At 50.3% G+C, this 13,679-nt stretch overlaps 1 protein-coding gene across 1 annotated transcript; it reads left to right on the forward strand.

Moving 5' to 3' along the window:
• Positions 1 to 1,497: 1,497 nt before the first annotated feature.
• On the forward strand, positions 1,498 to 13,382 carry SERPINF1 (serpin family F member 1). Its single transcript, XM_038759445.1, has 8 exons — positions 1,498 to 1,576; positions 5,063 to 5,148; positions 6,991 to 7,192; positions 7,413 to 7,568; positions 9,205 to 9,408; positions 11,136 to 11,278; positions 12,262 to 12,472; positions 13,011 to 13,382. Exons 2-8 carry the CDS (start codon positions 5,071 to 5,073, stop codon positions 13,268 to 13,270), a joined length of 1,254 nt encoding a protein of 417 aa, XP_038615373.1. The 5' UTR covers positions 1,498 to 1,576; positions 5,063 to 5,070; the 3' UTR covers positions 13,271 to 13,382.
• The last annotated feature ends 297 nt before the right edge of the window (positions 13,383 to 13,679 follow it).

Genomic DNA, 13,679 nt, shown 5'->3' on the forward strand with positions numbered 1-13,679 from the left:
TCCTTCCCCTCCCCACAGCACCCGTATATATGTATATATGTTTGCACATATTTATTACTCTATGTATTTATTTTACTTGTACATATTTATTCTATTTATTTTATTTTGTTAATATGTTTTGTCTTGTTGTCCATCTCCCCCTTCTAGACTGTGAGCCCGCTGTTGGGTAGGGACCGTCTCTATTTGTTGCCAACTTGTACTTCCCAAGCGCTTAGTACAGTGCTCTGCACACAGTAAATGCTCAATAAATATGATTGAATGAATGAATGAATGAGTATTAATGCAAATAAAATTACAGATATGTACATAAATCCAGTGGAGCTGGCGGGGCGAAGGGGGAAAGAATAAAGGGAGTAAGTCAGGGTGATGCAGAAGGAAGTGGGTGAAGAGGAACGGAAGTGGCAGAGCCGGGATTAGAATGCAGCTGGGAGTTGTCCAGTAGTAATACTGAGGCAAAAGCAGTCTACCTCACATGGCTTCTAGAGATAACAGAGTTCTGCTACCAGGTTGCGGGGAAGATCAAACATTATCTCTGTGAGCCATCCGTTCCTTTCCATCATAAACAATAAAGTTATTGGGAGTGGCCTGCCGATAATGGTTCCCGTGCAGCATCTACGATTGGTGGATGACGCCTCAGGCTGGGAGATGGAATAGTCCATTCCACTCATTCATTCATTCATTCAATCATATTTTATTGGGCGCTTACTGAGTGCAGATTACTGTACTAAGCGCCTGGGAGAGTACAATAGAACAATAGACACATTCCCTGCCCACAAGGAGCTTACAGTGTAGAGTCGAGCTTGAAGTCCAAATATTTGCCTCTTGCTGGGACCCTTGGCAAGATGTTGCCTTCTCTATGCCTCAGTTTCCCATTTTGTGGGGACCAAGAGGAGGAGTGAAGAGATTTGAGAGGCTCCAGCCTCTTGGGGTGACCCTGGAAAAATATGAGGGGCTGACCCTAGCTTGGTTTACCTGTCCAGTTCTCCTCACCCTCAGAAAGAGAACCTCCCGGGGCCCCACAGTAAATGACCTAAGTGGTGTTTCCCCTGTAAGCTCCTTGTGGGCAGAGAATGTGCCTGTTTATTGTTATATTGTACTCTTCCAAGCGCTTAGTACAGTACTCCGCACACAGTAAGCGCTCAATAAATATGATTGATTGATTGAATGAATGAATGAATGAATGAATGAAAGGACTGAAGGAAATCCTTGGTTCTCTGAGTTTTTTGTCTCTGCCTGACTTGGGTGACTCACAGGCAAACTTACAGGAAGAATTCTGAATTTAACATCAGCCAGAGGCTGTTTTCCCCAGAGACTGGCATGCCGGGTTAAAACCAGTACGGGGCCGGGATGAAATCACAGCATCCAAAATGAGAACCGGTCGCTTTAAGAGAGAATGGAGCTGCTGTAATCTGAAGCCTGCTGGCTGTGCGCTGGAGCATGCTAATGCAGCTGCTGGTCTGAAGCTGCTGGCTGTGCGAGGAAGCAGCAAATAAAGCAGATGTGTTGGGTATAACCCCCTCAGTGTGCAGACTTTGTTTAACCACAGTTGGTAGCGGAGCTGAAGAGAATCCCCCAGGTAAGGCAGCCCCTTCTCTGGCCAGGCCTCCACCCCCAGTGGATCAGGGAAATGCTAGCCCCCACAGATTTACCTTAGATTTAGAAAATAAGGAAAGAAGAGAGGCGGGAAGGGGATCTGGATGACCAAGGGAAGAGGCTGGGATGAGGAAATCCTGTTGAGAACTATGAAGGAGTTGGTGTGTTGACGCTGGGAGCGGGGGTGGGGAAGGATGAGGGAGGACCCCACATTTTTCAGGATTTAAAACAATGATAAGAGGATTTGGTGGGGGTGGGGTGGGGGCTGGGGGGATGGTTTACATTGGTGCTTAAGACCCAGAGTAGCAGGCTGGAGCAGATGAACCCCCTTGGATAAAAAGTAAGACCTACCTCGAACAATCCCTAGAGAATGATGGACAACACAAGCCAACCCCTCAAGACAGCTCCTTGGGAGCAATGATTCCCAACACAGGAAAGAGGTCAAGGCCTCCTATGGACTCCAAACTCTTTCTTCTCCTTTTATAAACCAGCTGGAGCTGACGTTGAAGTCAATTTCTCAGAACAACCCAAACCATTGCCTGGCTTGGCCCCTCTGGGCCAAGGATAGGGTCGGGGGGAGGATGGGACTGACGGCTCAGGCTTGGTACCTTTCCATCTGCAGTCTCAGTTGCGTGCTTCGCTGAGTCTCACAAACAGGCTCCAGATGTTCAGGGCCACTCCAGCTTAGGAGGACTTAGGCGTCCAAAAAGGACAACTGCCTCTCAGCCAAAGCTGGGAAATACGGCACAGGAGCCTCGATTGCCGGGATTACAAAAATCTGACCATAAGCCTCTGCTCCCCAGGGAAAACCCAGGCGAGGACCAGGGCCATTTCCAAGGAAAACCCACCGGTTTCCCAAGAAAGCCACGGCCTGGCTCGGGTCTTCCCAGCACCACTTACAGATGGAGGGAAATGGGGAGAAAGTGCTGAGATCAGACGGTTCCTCAGGGTGGGTCTGTGGGGCGCCAGTAGCTGAGTCTGTCCTGGCCAAACCGATGATCGTTTCCAGAAGACCTCCCACTCCCACATTTCTGAAACGTACAACTGCGGCGGCCCCCTTTCCATTCAAACCAAGAGCGGTGGGTCTGAGGCGGGCTTTCTGACCACGTCTTGGGATTGGGCCACGACTTGTGCCCGGAGGATTTTGAATCACGTTATTATTTTCTCCTGCGGTCTCCCAATTGGTCCAGCTCCTGCCTCCGCTCTAGTTGGGGCACTGGCCCCTGCAGCATATTCATCCACACCTGTGGGGCCTAGGCAGCCCCAAGTCCAGCTGGAAAAGCCTCTAAGAGGTTAAGCCCAAGGTGAAACGGCCCCTCTGCTCCCAAGTGGGAGAAGCTGCAGAGCTTCTTTAGGCCTTGAAGGCATGACTTCTGGAGGCTCCTTGGGAGCCTCCCCAAGGGACCATTAGTCACTCTGAGGCCAGGGAAGGGCAATACTTACAGACAGGTCCCTGAGCTTGCAGTTTTCATGGACTTCATGTGGCTTTAGAGTTTCATATGCCTAGTAAGTGTGTTGATGGAAAAACTGTGTTTAATCCAAAACACATGTGCAGGCTCCTCCTTGACTTCCTGACTTGGATAGGGGTGGTGATTGAATCCCTGCTTTTCCACTTGATCCGGGACACACGGAGACACTCTGGGCCTCCCGGTTCCAGCAGTGACAGTCCTGCGTGAAGTCCAGCTTCCCCAGCCCAGCTGGATGGGAGCTTGGACTGGACCTTACCCTTTGGATGAGATGTCCCCATTTCTGTGTGCTTAGCTTGGGAAGATAACAGAGACCTGCTCTTACCAAACAGCCTAAAATCAGCGAGCGACGTTTTCCTGTTGGGGTCCTGAGCCATTGGAGCCCCCCAGCCCCCAAAACTCTGCTCCATCCAGCCCTGTTCTCTGTCTTCTCAGAGCCGCAGCGGGTGGGTCTCAGCTTGCCTCTGCCTGGCTGAACCCCAAGATGGGGTGGGGGTGGGGGGCATATCCAACTTTTTAACTCTGTCCGGGTTTGAATCCTAGAGTCTCAGCCTCAAAGCAGCATATCTGGATGGTTTTAAGATGATCTGAAGAACAGTCTGGAATCTCAGCTGCGGTCAGATCAGTTGGGGTCTGGCCAGGAGCTAGGGTGGGGCTTGATTATGTGTGTTTGGGGATAGCTGGAAGCCAGGGTGCCACTAAGGACTTTTGTCTTGGGCCACAGAAAGTTGGTTTGGTTGGATATATTCTTTTTCTCTTCTGGAGACCGGGAGTAATTGGACATAGGGGTAATAGTTTAAGAATAGACGAGTTCTGTAGCTGCTCAGCCCTGGAAGTCCTAGCTTGTCTCTAAAGGGGCTAAACCAAGGCCTGTGTCCAACGCCTGACCAGCCCTGACGAAAGCAAGTCAGAGAAGAGGAATGTCTCAAACCCCCCGCCCCTGACCAAAGCCGTGCATTATTGAGCTTTTCATCTTTTGCTTTTAAGTTGGAATAATCAACTGAGGATGCCGGTTTCTTTGATGTGGGGCTGGCTGGGGAGTCTGAGAAAAGTGCCAGAACGGATGTGAATTCAAATACACAGAGGTGTCATTTGTGGGCCTGGGAGATAAGGGAAAAGTGAAAAATTGAAAGTCCCCAACTCAATTTTCCCAAGTAAAGATGACCAGCCATCGCCAGATAGAGGCAACTTAAGTCCAGAACATCCAACTATTAAGTCCCATTCTCTAAATGGTAGGCAACCTGGAAGTCACTCAGGGAGGCAACTGTGTTGGGGCAAATTGGTTTGTCTCTTTTGCCTGCCCCAGTGACCAGTCAAGTTCTGATTTGATTCAGACCACTGGGCCATCCCTATAGTGGACTCCTCAAGCCCCTGAGGCTGGCCTGTCTCCCAAGACTCTACCCAGGAAGGGTCAAACCAGGGCCCAGTTGAGTTTCCAGGGCCACTCCAGACTGGGCTCAGCACTAGGGCTAGGCTGGTCTCAGTCCTGTCTCCACAAGAACTCAATAAGTCCAGGTGCTTCTGTACCTTGCTGACTCCTGAAGCAATATTCCCTCTTCTCCACTAATGGGGAAGGGAATGTCGGCAGGCAAAAAGCCACCAGGAAGCTCCTGATGGGTACCTGAGGCTTCCCAAAGGCCTTCATGACGTGTACAAGTGTCTGCAGCTGGCAGAAATGCCACTGTGGGCTTCTGGGCCAGCTAGTCCAGGTGAATGATGAGATGCGGAACTGTGAACACCTCAGGACCCCTATGCCAAGGAAACCCACAAACCCCAAAAGGAGGGAAAGAGGATGCCCTTTGTAGACATGACGGTTAGGGAGAATACTTAGTCCTTTGTCCCAATCACCCCTAGGTCCTGAGCTGGAGGAGTGCTTAGATTCGGCCTTCCAGATTACTCCCGGGCCAGGGCCAGCCCAAGAGGTGGGGAGAGGCCGGGAGTAGAGACTCCACTGGGCTTTGTGGCCACAATGGACAAATCTCTGCCTTGTTCTTCCCTTGCAGGCCCCACAATGCAGCCCTTTGCGGTGCTCCTCTGGGTGGGAGTCCTCATCGGCTCCAGTAAGTCCCAAGATGCTGCTGGGCCTGAGGTGAGTGAAGAGGAGCGTGAGAGAGAACATGCGGAGCACAGCTCAAAATGGTACCTCAATAAAGTAGGACTTCTCCTCTACACTGTAAGCTGGTTGCGATTATGGAGTGCGTCTGTTATATTGGACTCTCCCAAGCGCTTAGTACAGTGCTGTACACGCAGTAAGCACTCAATAAATAGGATCGATTGACAGGTCCGTCTGCAGGGCTGCCCCTCGGATCGAGTACTCACGCTAACAAATCTTTTAATTTTCTGGGCTGTTGGCAGGCACTTGCTGAATGGGGTTGGAGAGGAAACCAGGCCAATGGAGTAGGAGCAGTGGTATTTATGGAGTGCAATTTTGGGGTGCTAAAGGCTGGGCAAAGTACAGTAGAAGCACAAGACTTGTTCCCTGCCCACAGGAGCTTCCACTCTGAGGCTCAGAGAATGGAGGAGGAAGGCAGCAAAGCCTGAGACTGTTTCTGTAGCCCAGTCAATGAGCAGACACCTGAAGGAGAAGAGCCATTAAGTGGGTGTGGGATGCCACACGGGGAGGGGCTGAACCTGGTGAGCAGCCACAATTAATTCAAAGCCCTACTGAGAGCTCCCCTCCTCCAGGAGGCCTTCCCAGACTGAGCTCCCTTTTTCCTCTCCTCCTCCCCATCCCCCTGGCCCTACCTCCTTCCCCTCCCCACAGCACCTGTATATGTTTGTACAGTTTTACTACTCTATTTATTTTACTTGTATATATTTATTATTCTATTTATTTTCTTAATAATGTGCATCTAGCTTTATTTCTATTTATTCTGATGACTTTGACACCTGTCCACATGTTTTGTTTTGTTGTCTGTCTCCCCCTTCTCGACTGTGAGCCCGCTGTTGGATAGGGACCGTCTCTATGTGTTGCCAACTTGTACTTCCCAAGTGCTTAATACAGTGCTCTGCACACAGTAAGTGCTCAATAAATATGATTGAGTGAATGAATAATAATAATAATGGTATTTGCTAAGCACTTACTATGTGACATGCACTGTTTAATGCACTGGGAGAGCTACAAGGTTGAACACAGTCCCCATCCCACATGGTGCTCACAGTCTAGGTAGGAGGGAGTAGGACTCAATCCCCATTTTACAGATGGGGAAACTGAGGCCCAGTGAAGTGACTTGACTGCGGGGTTCTAGTCACACAGCAGACAAGCGGTGGAGTCGGAATTAGAACCCAGATCCTCTGACTCCAGGGCCCGTGCTCTTTCCACTAGGCCACGTTGGTTCTTAATACTAATAATAATGGAGTTTCTGAAGCTCTTACTATGTACTACACGTTGGGATAGTGACAAGGTTATATGATTGGACACAGTCTTTGTTCCACATAGGACTCACAACCTATGTTATCCTCACTTTTAGAGCTGAGGAAACTATGGCCCAGAGAGGTTAAGTGACTGGCCTATGATCCCCTGACAGTGATGGGATTAGAAGCTGGGAATTCTTGACTTCCGGTCCAGTGCTCTTTCCCCGAGACCACCCTACCCCCACTCTGCCCTCCCTCACCCCCAAGACCTCCACGCTGCCACAAGGTGCAGAGAAATGCCTGGGGGGAGCGGCCAGACTTAATAATAACCGTGGTATTTGTTAAGCGCTCACTATGTGCCAAGCACTGTACTAAGCACTGGAGTAGATACAAAGTCATAAGGTCCCACATGGGGCTCACAATCTAAGTAGGAGGGAGAACAGGTATTGAAAGTCCATTTTGCAGATGAAGGAACTGAGGCCCAGAGAAGTGAAGTGAAGTGGTTCGCCCAGCATCACCCGGCAGACAAGGGGCGGATGCGGGATTAGTCTCCAACTAGTGTTTTCTCTTCTGCCAGGAATCTCCAGCTCCTGACGCCACTGGGGCTGCGGTGGTAGAGGAGGAGGACCCTTTCTTCAAGGTCCCTGTGAACAAGCTGGCAGCCGCTGTCTCCAACTTTGGCTACGACCTGTATCGCCAGAAATCCAGCACGAGCCCCACCTCCAATGTGCTGCTGTCCCCTCTCAGTGTGGCCACCGCTCTCTCTAGCCTCTCCCTGGGTAAGCCGATTGGCAGAGTGTTAGCTTTCTAGACTGTAAGCTCATTGTGGGCAGGGAAGGTGTCTGTTATACTATTATATTGCCCTCTCCCAAGCACTTAGTACAGTGCTCTGCACACAGGAAGAGCTCAGTAACTATGATTGACTGATGGGCAACCAAGCTCCTTCCTCCCCGGCTCAGTTGCAAGCCTGAGGCTTCACGTTCTTGTTCCCAATGACAGGTGCTGGGCCCCGGACGGAAAGCCTGATACACCGGGCTCTTTATTATGACTTGATCCATAACCCGGATATCCACGGCACTTACAAGGAACTTCTCGCTAAAGTCACCGCTCCACAAAAGAACCTGAAGACCGCGTCCCGGCTTGTCTTAGAGAAAAGTAAGTGGCCTTCCGAGCCTCTGCAGCCAAACAGGCTCTGCCCATAGAGCATTCCTACTGATTCCCACCCAGGAGTCATAGTGGCCTTTACAGATAAGAAGAGATTGGGCCTGGGCACTGAAGTCCGACAAGAAGGTGAGGTTGCGATACGCTTGCTAAGCAGCAGGAACACTGTGGAGGGGATGGGGAGCTGGGGGAGGATCAGCAGGCACAGTATAAGGATGGGGAGCCAGGACACCTGGGTTCTAGCCCGGCTTGGCCACTTGTTAGCTGCATGACCTCGGGAAGGTCACTGACTCCTCTAGACTTCATCTGTAAAATGGATGTCTCTCCCCACTTCAATCCATACTTAACGCCGCTGCCTGCATCATCTTTGTGCAGAAAGGCTCTGGGCATGTTACCCCCCTCCTCAAAAATCTCTAGTGGCTACCAATCAATCTACGCGTCAGGCAAAAACTCCTCACCCTGGGCTTCAAGGCTGTCCATCACCTCGCCCCCTCCTACCTCACCTCCCTTCTCTCCTTCTCCAGCCCAGCCCGCACCCTCCGCTCCTCTGTCGCTAATCTCCTCACCGTTAGGCCTCGTTCTCGCCTGTCCCGCCGTCGACCCCCGGCCCACGTCATCCCACTGGCCTGGAATGCCCTCCCTCCACACATTCGCCAAGCTAGCTCTCTTCCTCCCTTCAAAGCCCTACTGAGAGCTCACCTCCTCCAGGAGGCCTTCCCAGACTGAACCCCCTCCTACCTCTCCCCCCTCCTCCCCATCCCCCCCCACCTTACCTCCTTCCCCTCCCCACAGCACCTGTATATATGTATATATGTTTGTATGTATTTATTACTCCATTTTACTGGTACATATTTATTCTATTTATTTTATTTTGTTAATATGTTTTGTTGTCTGTCTCCCCCTTCTAGACTGTGAGCCCACTGTTGGGTAGGGACCGTCTCTATATGTTGCCAACTTGTACTTCCCAAGCGCTTAGTACAGTGCTCTCCACACAGTAAGCGCTCAATAAATACGATTGAATGAATGAGATAAAATACCTTTTAAAAAATGACATTTATTAAGTGCTTATTATATGCCCAGCACACGGTACATAATAATAATACTAAGCGCTGAGCTAGATAACACGCTAATCAGGTTGGACACGGTCCCGGTCCCACATGGGGCTCACAGTTTTAATCCCCATTTTACAGATGAAGTAACTGATGCACAGAGAAGTGAAGTGACTTGTCCAAAGTCACCCGGAAGACACGTGGCAGAGCTGGGATTAGAACCCAGGTCCTCATTCCCAGGGCCGGGATCTTTCCACTAGGCCACGCTGCTTCTCCTCCTCCCCCTAAGGCTGTGATCACCAAGGGGGACAAAGATCATTCCGGGAGCTTTTTAACAAGTGAGGGGTTAATCGAATTACCCTGTATCTACCCCAGTGCTTAGCACAGTGCTTAACACATAGCAAGAGCTCAACAAGTATCCCGGCTATTATATCTACTACCTGTATTGTACTCTCACAAACACTTAGTACACGGGGGGGCTCAGTAAATTAATCAGTGGTCTAATGAAAGGGAAGAAACCGAATGTATCCTCGGCCTCCACCTCCTCTCTGCCTCCGCTAAGAATATCCCTGTCTTTCCAGAGCTGCGGATAAAAGTTGGATTCGTTGGGCCGCTGGAAAAGTCATATGGATCCAGGCCCAAAATTCTGACAGGCAACGCTCGGACTGACCTTCAGGAAATGAACAACTGGGTGCAGATCCAGACTAAAGGGAAGATGGGCCGGACGCTGAAGGAGCTGCCCAGTGGAATTAGCGTTCTTCTTCTTGGGGTAGCGTTCTTCAAAGGTGATAACTCACAGACATCTGTTCCAGGGGTGGGGAAGTCTGAGCAAACTCCGGAAAGCCGAAGTGGGAAGGAGGGCGAGCTGGCGGGGAAGGGAGAAAGCCAGGAACCCTCATGATGCGAACGCAGGAGCGCTGCAGTAGCCAAAAGTTTCACTCACTTAAAAACCTAATTGGAATCATTCAAAGGCCACTGCATCGGGGTTTTGCCCCAGCTCTCCAATACGACCTGAGAGTTTCCCATCTGAGCTGAAAAGACCCCAATGATGGCCTGTTCCTCACTAGTCCTCCTTGCCCATAAAATCCCCACTCCACTTTTATCCCTGCACGCCAAATGAAAAATTGACACCTCTGGGTTTGAAAAATCAAGTAAAAATAAAGGTAGGATTAGAAGACAGAGTTAGACTATCTCCATGTGCATTTCCCAAAATGAGCAAAGATGCAGGATGAAGAGAACACGTTAAGTGAGACTACTAATTCGGGGAAACTAAGATGCTGCAGGACCTGGTTGGTTGGAGCTACCCCAATGCTTACTAAACTGCTTGGCTGACAGGAACTGACTAACAAATGTTACGAAAAAAAATATTAATAGTGAGATCGGAGAAGAGGAAGCTGAATCTGTCAGGACAGAACCATCCAAGGAACCTTACCTATTTGTAGAGGGGGATGAGGGCCTGTTTCTGGGAATATAATAATAATTATAATAATTATGGTATTTTTTAAGCACTTACTATGTGCTAGGCACTGTACTAAGCACTGGGGTGGATACAAACAAGTCAGGTTGGACACAGCCCAAGGCCCCCTTAGGGCTCACAGTCTTAATCCCCATTTTACAGATGACGTAACTGAGGCACAGGGAAGTTAAGTGACTTGCCCAAGGTCACACAGCAGACAAGTGGCAGAGCTGGGATTGGAACCCACGATCTTCTGACTTAGCTCAGGCATCAGAGATCCAGGGGAAACGTGGAGAATCTAGAGATAACGAGCACACAAATTTGGGACTAATGATCAAAAAAAGGTGTTAAAAATGTCTCACAGACAGGCAGAAAACATTAGCCAATGTTTCTTTCCCACTACCTTGTCCTTCTCATATGCCAACAAACAACCTACCCTAATCAGAGTCAATCGATAAAATCAACTTTGCCTTCTGCCCCATCACCCACTGTTTCTGGCCCTGGGATTGTGGTTATCTTCAAGGTTGTCTTTGAAGAGCAAAACATTCCAAGATCCAGCCGTTCCCCAATCTCTCCAGACGTCTGGCCAGCATCCAACATCCATTTAAGCAGCATGGTGTAATGGACAGAGGATGGGCCTGGGAATCAGAAGGTCATGGGTTCTAATCCCAGCTCTGCCACTTGTCTGCTGTGTGGCCTTGGGCAAGTCACTTCACTTCTCTGTGCCTCGGTTACCTCATCTGTAAAATGGGAAGTGAGACTGTGAGCCCCATAAGGGACGGGGACTGCGTCTTGCCCGATTTGCTTGTCTCCACTCCAGTGCTTAGTACAGTTCCTGGCACACAGCAAGAGCTTAACTATCACAATTATTATTATTATTATTTACTAAGCAAATCCTTTCACTAGGAGAAATCCTTTCCCCAGGGCCAGTTTCAGCACTAAAGCCACAAGTGCCCTCCCTAACCTTTCCTTCGTTGTCTTCCTGGGCTTCCAGTCCTTGCTGTTTACCTTGTTGTTGGGGTCCTGGGCCCTTCCTTGTTTAATTTTTAATTACAGGGCAGTGGGTGACTAAGTTTGATCCTGAGAAGACCTCCCTGCAGGACTTCCACTTGGATGAAGACCGAACTGTAAAAGTCCCCATGATGTCAGACCCCAAGGCTATCATACGCTACGGCCTGGACTCCGACCTCAGCTGCAAGGTTCATTTGGGGATAGAGAAAGGCAATCCTGAATGCATGTCTGAGCTGGCAGGGTCCACTTTCCCTCAGGAACTAGCCTTTTGAAAGGGGAGAAGATATAGGCTCGCATCCCTCAGTCTTCTTTCAACTCCACATTCCCCTGATCGGGCTGTGAGAAGGATGGCTTCAGCCAGCAAAAAGAATTCTCCGGAACCAAGAGCTCTCTAAGAGGCAGGGAAGGGAGGAGGGAGAAAGTAGGGGCTACGAAGAGGAAATCTTCCTTTTGCTCACCGTCAAACTGAAAGAGATGGAAAGGTTTCCCCTGCCATCGCTCCACTGGCTTCACCTTCCACTTCAGGGGTTCCTAAGCAGCCCTTTTCCCCTTATAGACATAAACTCGTAGTGGGCAGGGAATGGGTCTGCCAACTCTATTGTATTGCACTCCCAAGCGTTTCGTACAGTGATCTGAACACAGTCAATCATATTACTGTGTGCAGAGTATTAAGTGCTTGGGAGAGTACAATATAACAATATAACAGACACATTCCTATATCAATGAGAAGACCTCCTGACACCCAGTCACAACAACCCAATCAGAGCTCTCTCACTCTCCCAAATCCCGTATCAGGTACTGCTATGCCAAGGTCCCCTCCCCAAAGCTGTCTTTCCTGAACTTTGGGAAAAGTTGGGCCTGGACTCAAATTCCAACTCCATGCAACAATGGGGATGTGTCTTAGTTAAACATTCCTTTCGGCCACCACTGCAGCTGGCTTCAGGCTGGGCTACGAAAGCTTTGGCATTTAACTCTTTCCCCAACAGGGGCGAGAAGGCATTCTGAGGGGAAACTGGGAAAGAAGGCCTCTGCTTGGGACCTGAGCATCTGCAAAGCTGGCTGGGTCAGAGTAAGGGGTGGGGTCGGGTCTCAAGGGGAAGTTGTAGCAGTGGCTGAGGAGGGGCTCCTGTGTCCCAAACCACTAACCCCTGCTTCTTTGCTGATATTTCAGATTGCCCAGGTGCCCCTGGCGGGAAGCATGAGCGTCATTTTCTTCCTGCCGCTGAAAGCCACCCAGAACCTGACACTCATAGAAGAGAGCCTCACCTCAGAGTTCATTCACGACATTGACAGAGAGCTGAAGACCATCCAGGCAGTGCTAACTGTACCCAAGCTTCAGCTGAGTTTCGAGGGAGAAGTGTCCAAAACACTTCAGGAGATAAGTATGTCTTAGAGCCTGGCCTCTGAATGGCCTGGAAACTCGAGTTGAGAGAGCAGCCTCTTTCCCTTGCCGAACAAGGCTGACAGCCTCCTATGCCGGTGGGCCAATCAATCAAATTTATGGAGCACTTACTGGGTGCAGAGCACTGCATTAGGTGCTTGGGAGGGTATAATATAACAGACACATTCCCTGCCCACAGAACTTGCAGTCTAGATGGCCCTGATGCTTCCATTTTTTTATTTGTAACGGTATTTGTTAAATATTTACTATGTGTCAAACGCTGTTCTAAGCATGGGGTTCATCTCCCACACTATTCTGGGTTTCCCCTTCCACAGATTACATCACTCCTCATCCTTTTCTGGGGAGCACCTTTTCTCTTTGCAGCGGAAGAAGCAACCACTGCTGTCCAAACTCAGAACTGGGCATTAACGTTGATGGAACGCCCCTGCCGACAACCTCCCCTCCCCTGAGTCTTTTCCTAGAGCTATTGGTAAGCCGGTGCCCACAGGGCTAATGGATATTTCTCTTCCCCTCTGCAGAGCTCCAGCCTCTGTTCAACTCCCCGGATCTCAGCAAGATCACGGCCAGACCCATCAAGCTCACTCACGTGGTGCACCGCTCATCTCTGGAATGGAGTGAGGATGGGGTGGGAGCCGCCCCCAGCCCTGCGCTACTGCCCGCTCGACTGACCTTCCCCCTGGACTACCACGTCAACCAGCCTTTCATCTTTGTGTTGCGGGACACCGACACGGGTGCCCTTCTCTTCATTGGCAAAATTCTGGACCCCAGGGGCAACTGATTCCCGCAGGAGGAGGTTGGGGATCTGGGAGGGGGTGGCAGGTCACTGCTCTGCTGTAACAGTCTTCCCCGCACTCTGCAATAAAGCAGCTTTTGGTCGTTGACCTCTACGAGCCGCCCCGGTCTGCCTTGTCTCTTGTGCTGGGCTTGAGCTGCCAGACCCAATACGGGACACTTCTGGGCCAGATTCGTTTACATCCTCCAAGGGGTCATCTCTTTCAGGTGCCGGCATCCAACAGACTGGCCTCCCATGTGGGACTGCTGGCCACTTCCAGGTACCCAGCACCCCGGCCGGCTGGCATTCCTCCCCAGTGAGCTGGAGGGGACGTACCTGGATGCCGGGCTTGATCATAAACCACAGCAGGACAACCTCAGCTGCCAAAAGGGGGTGGGAGAGCTCTTTTCTGGGG

Source organism: Tachyglossus aculeatus, chromosome 17 (assembly GCF_015852505.1).
Source record: "Tachyglossus aculeatus isolate mTacAcu1 chromosome 17, mTacAcu1.pri, whole genome shotgun sequence".
Taxonomy (NCBI): domain Eukaryota; kingdom Metazoa; phylum Chordata; class Mammalia; order Monotremata; family Tachyglossidae; genus Tachyglossus; species Tachyglossus aculeatus.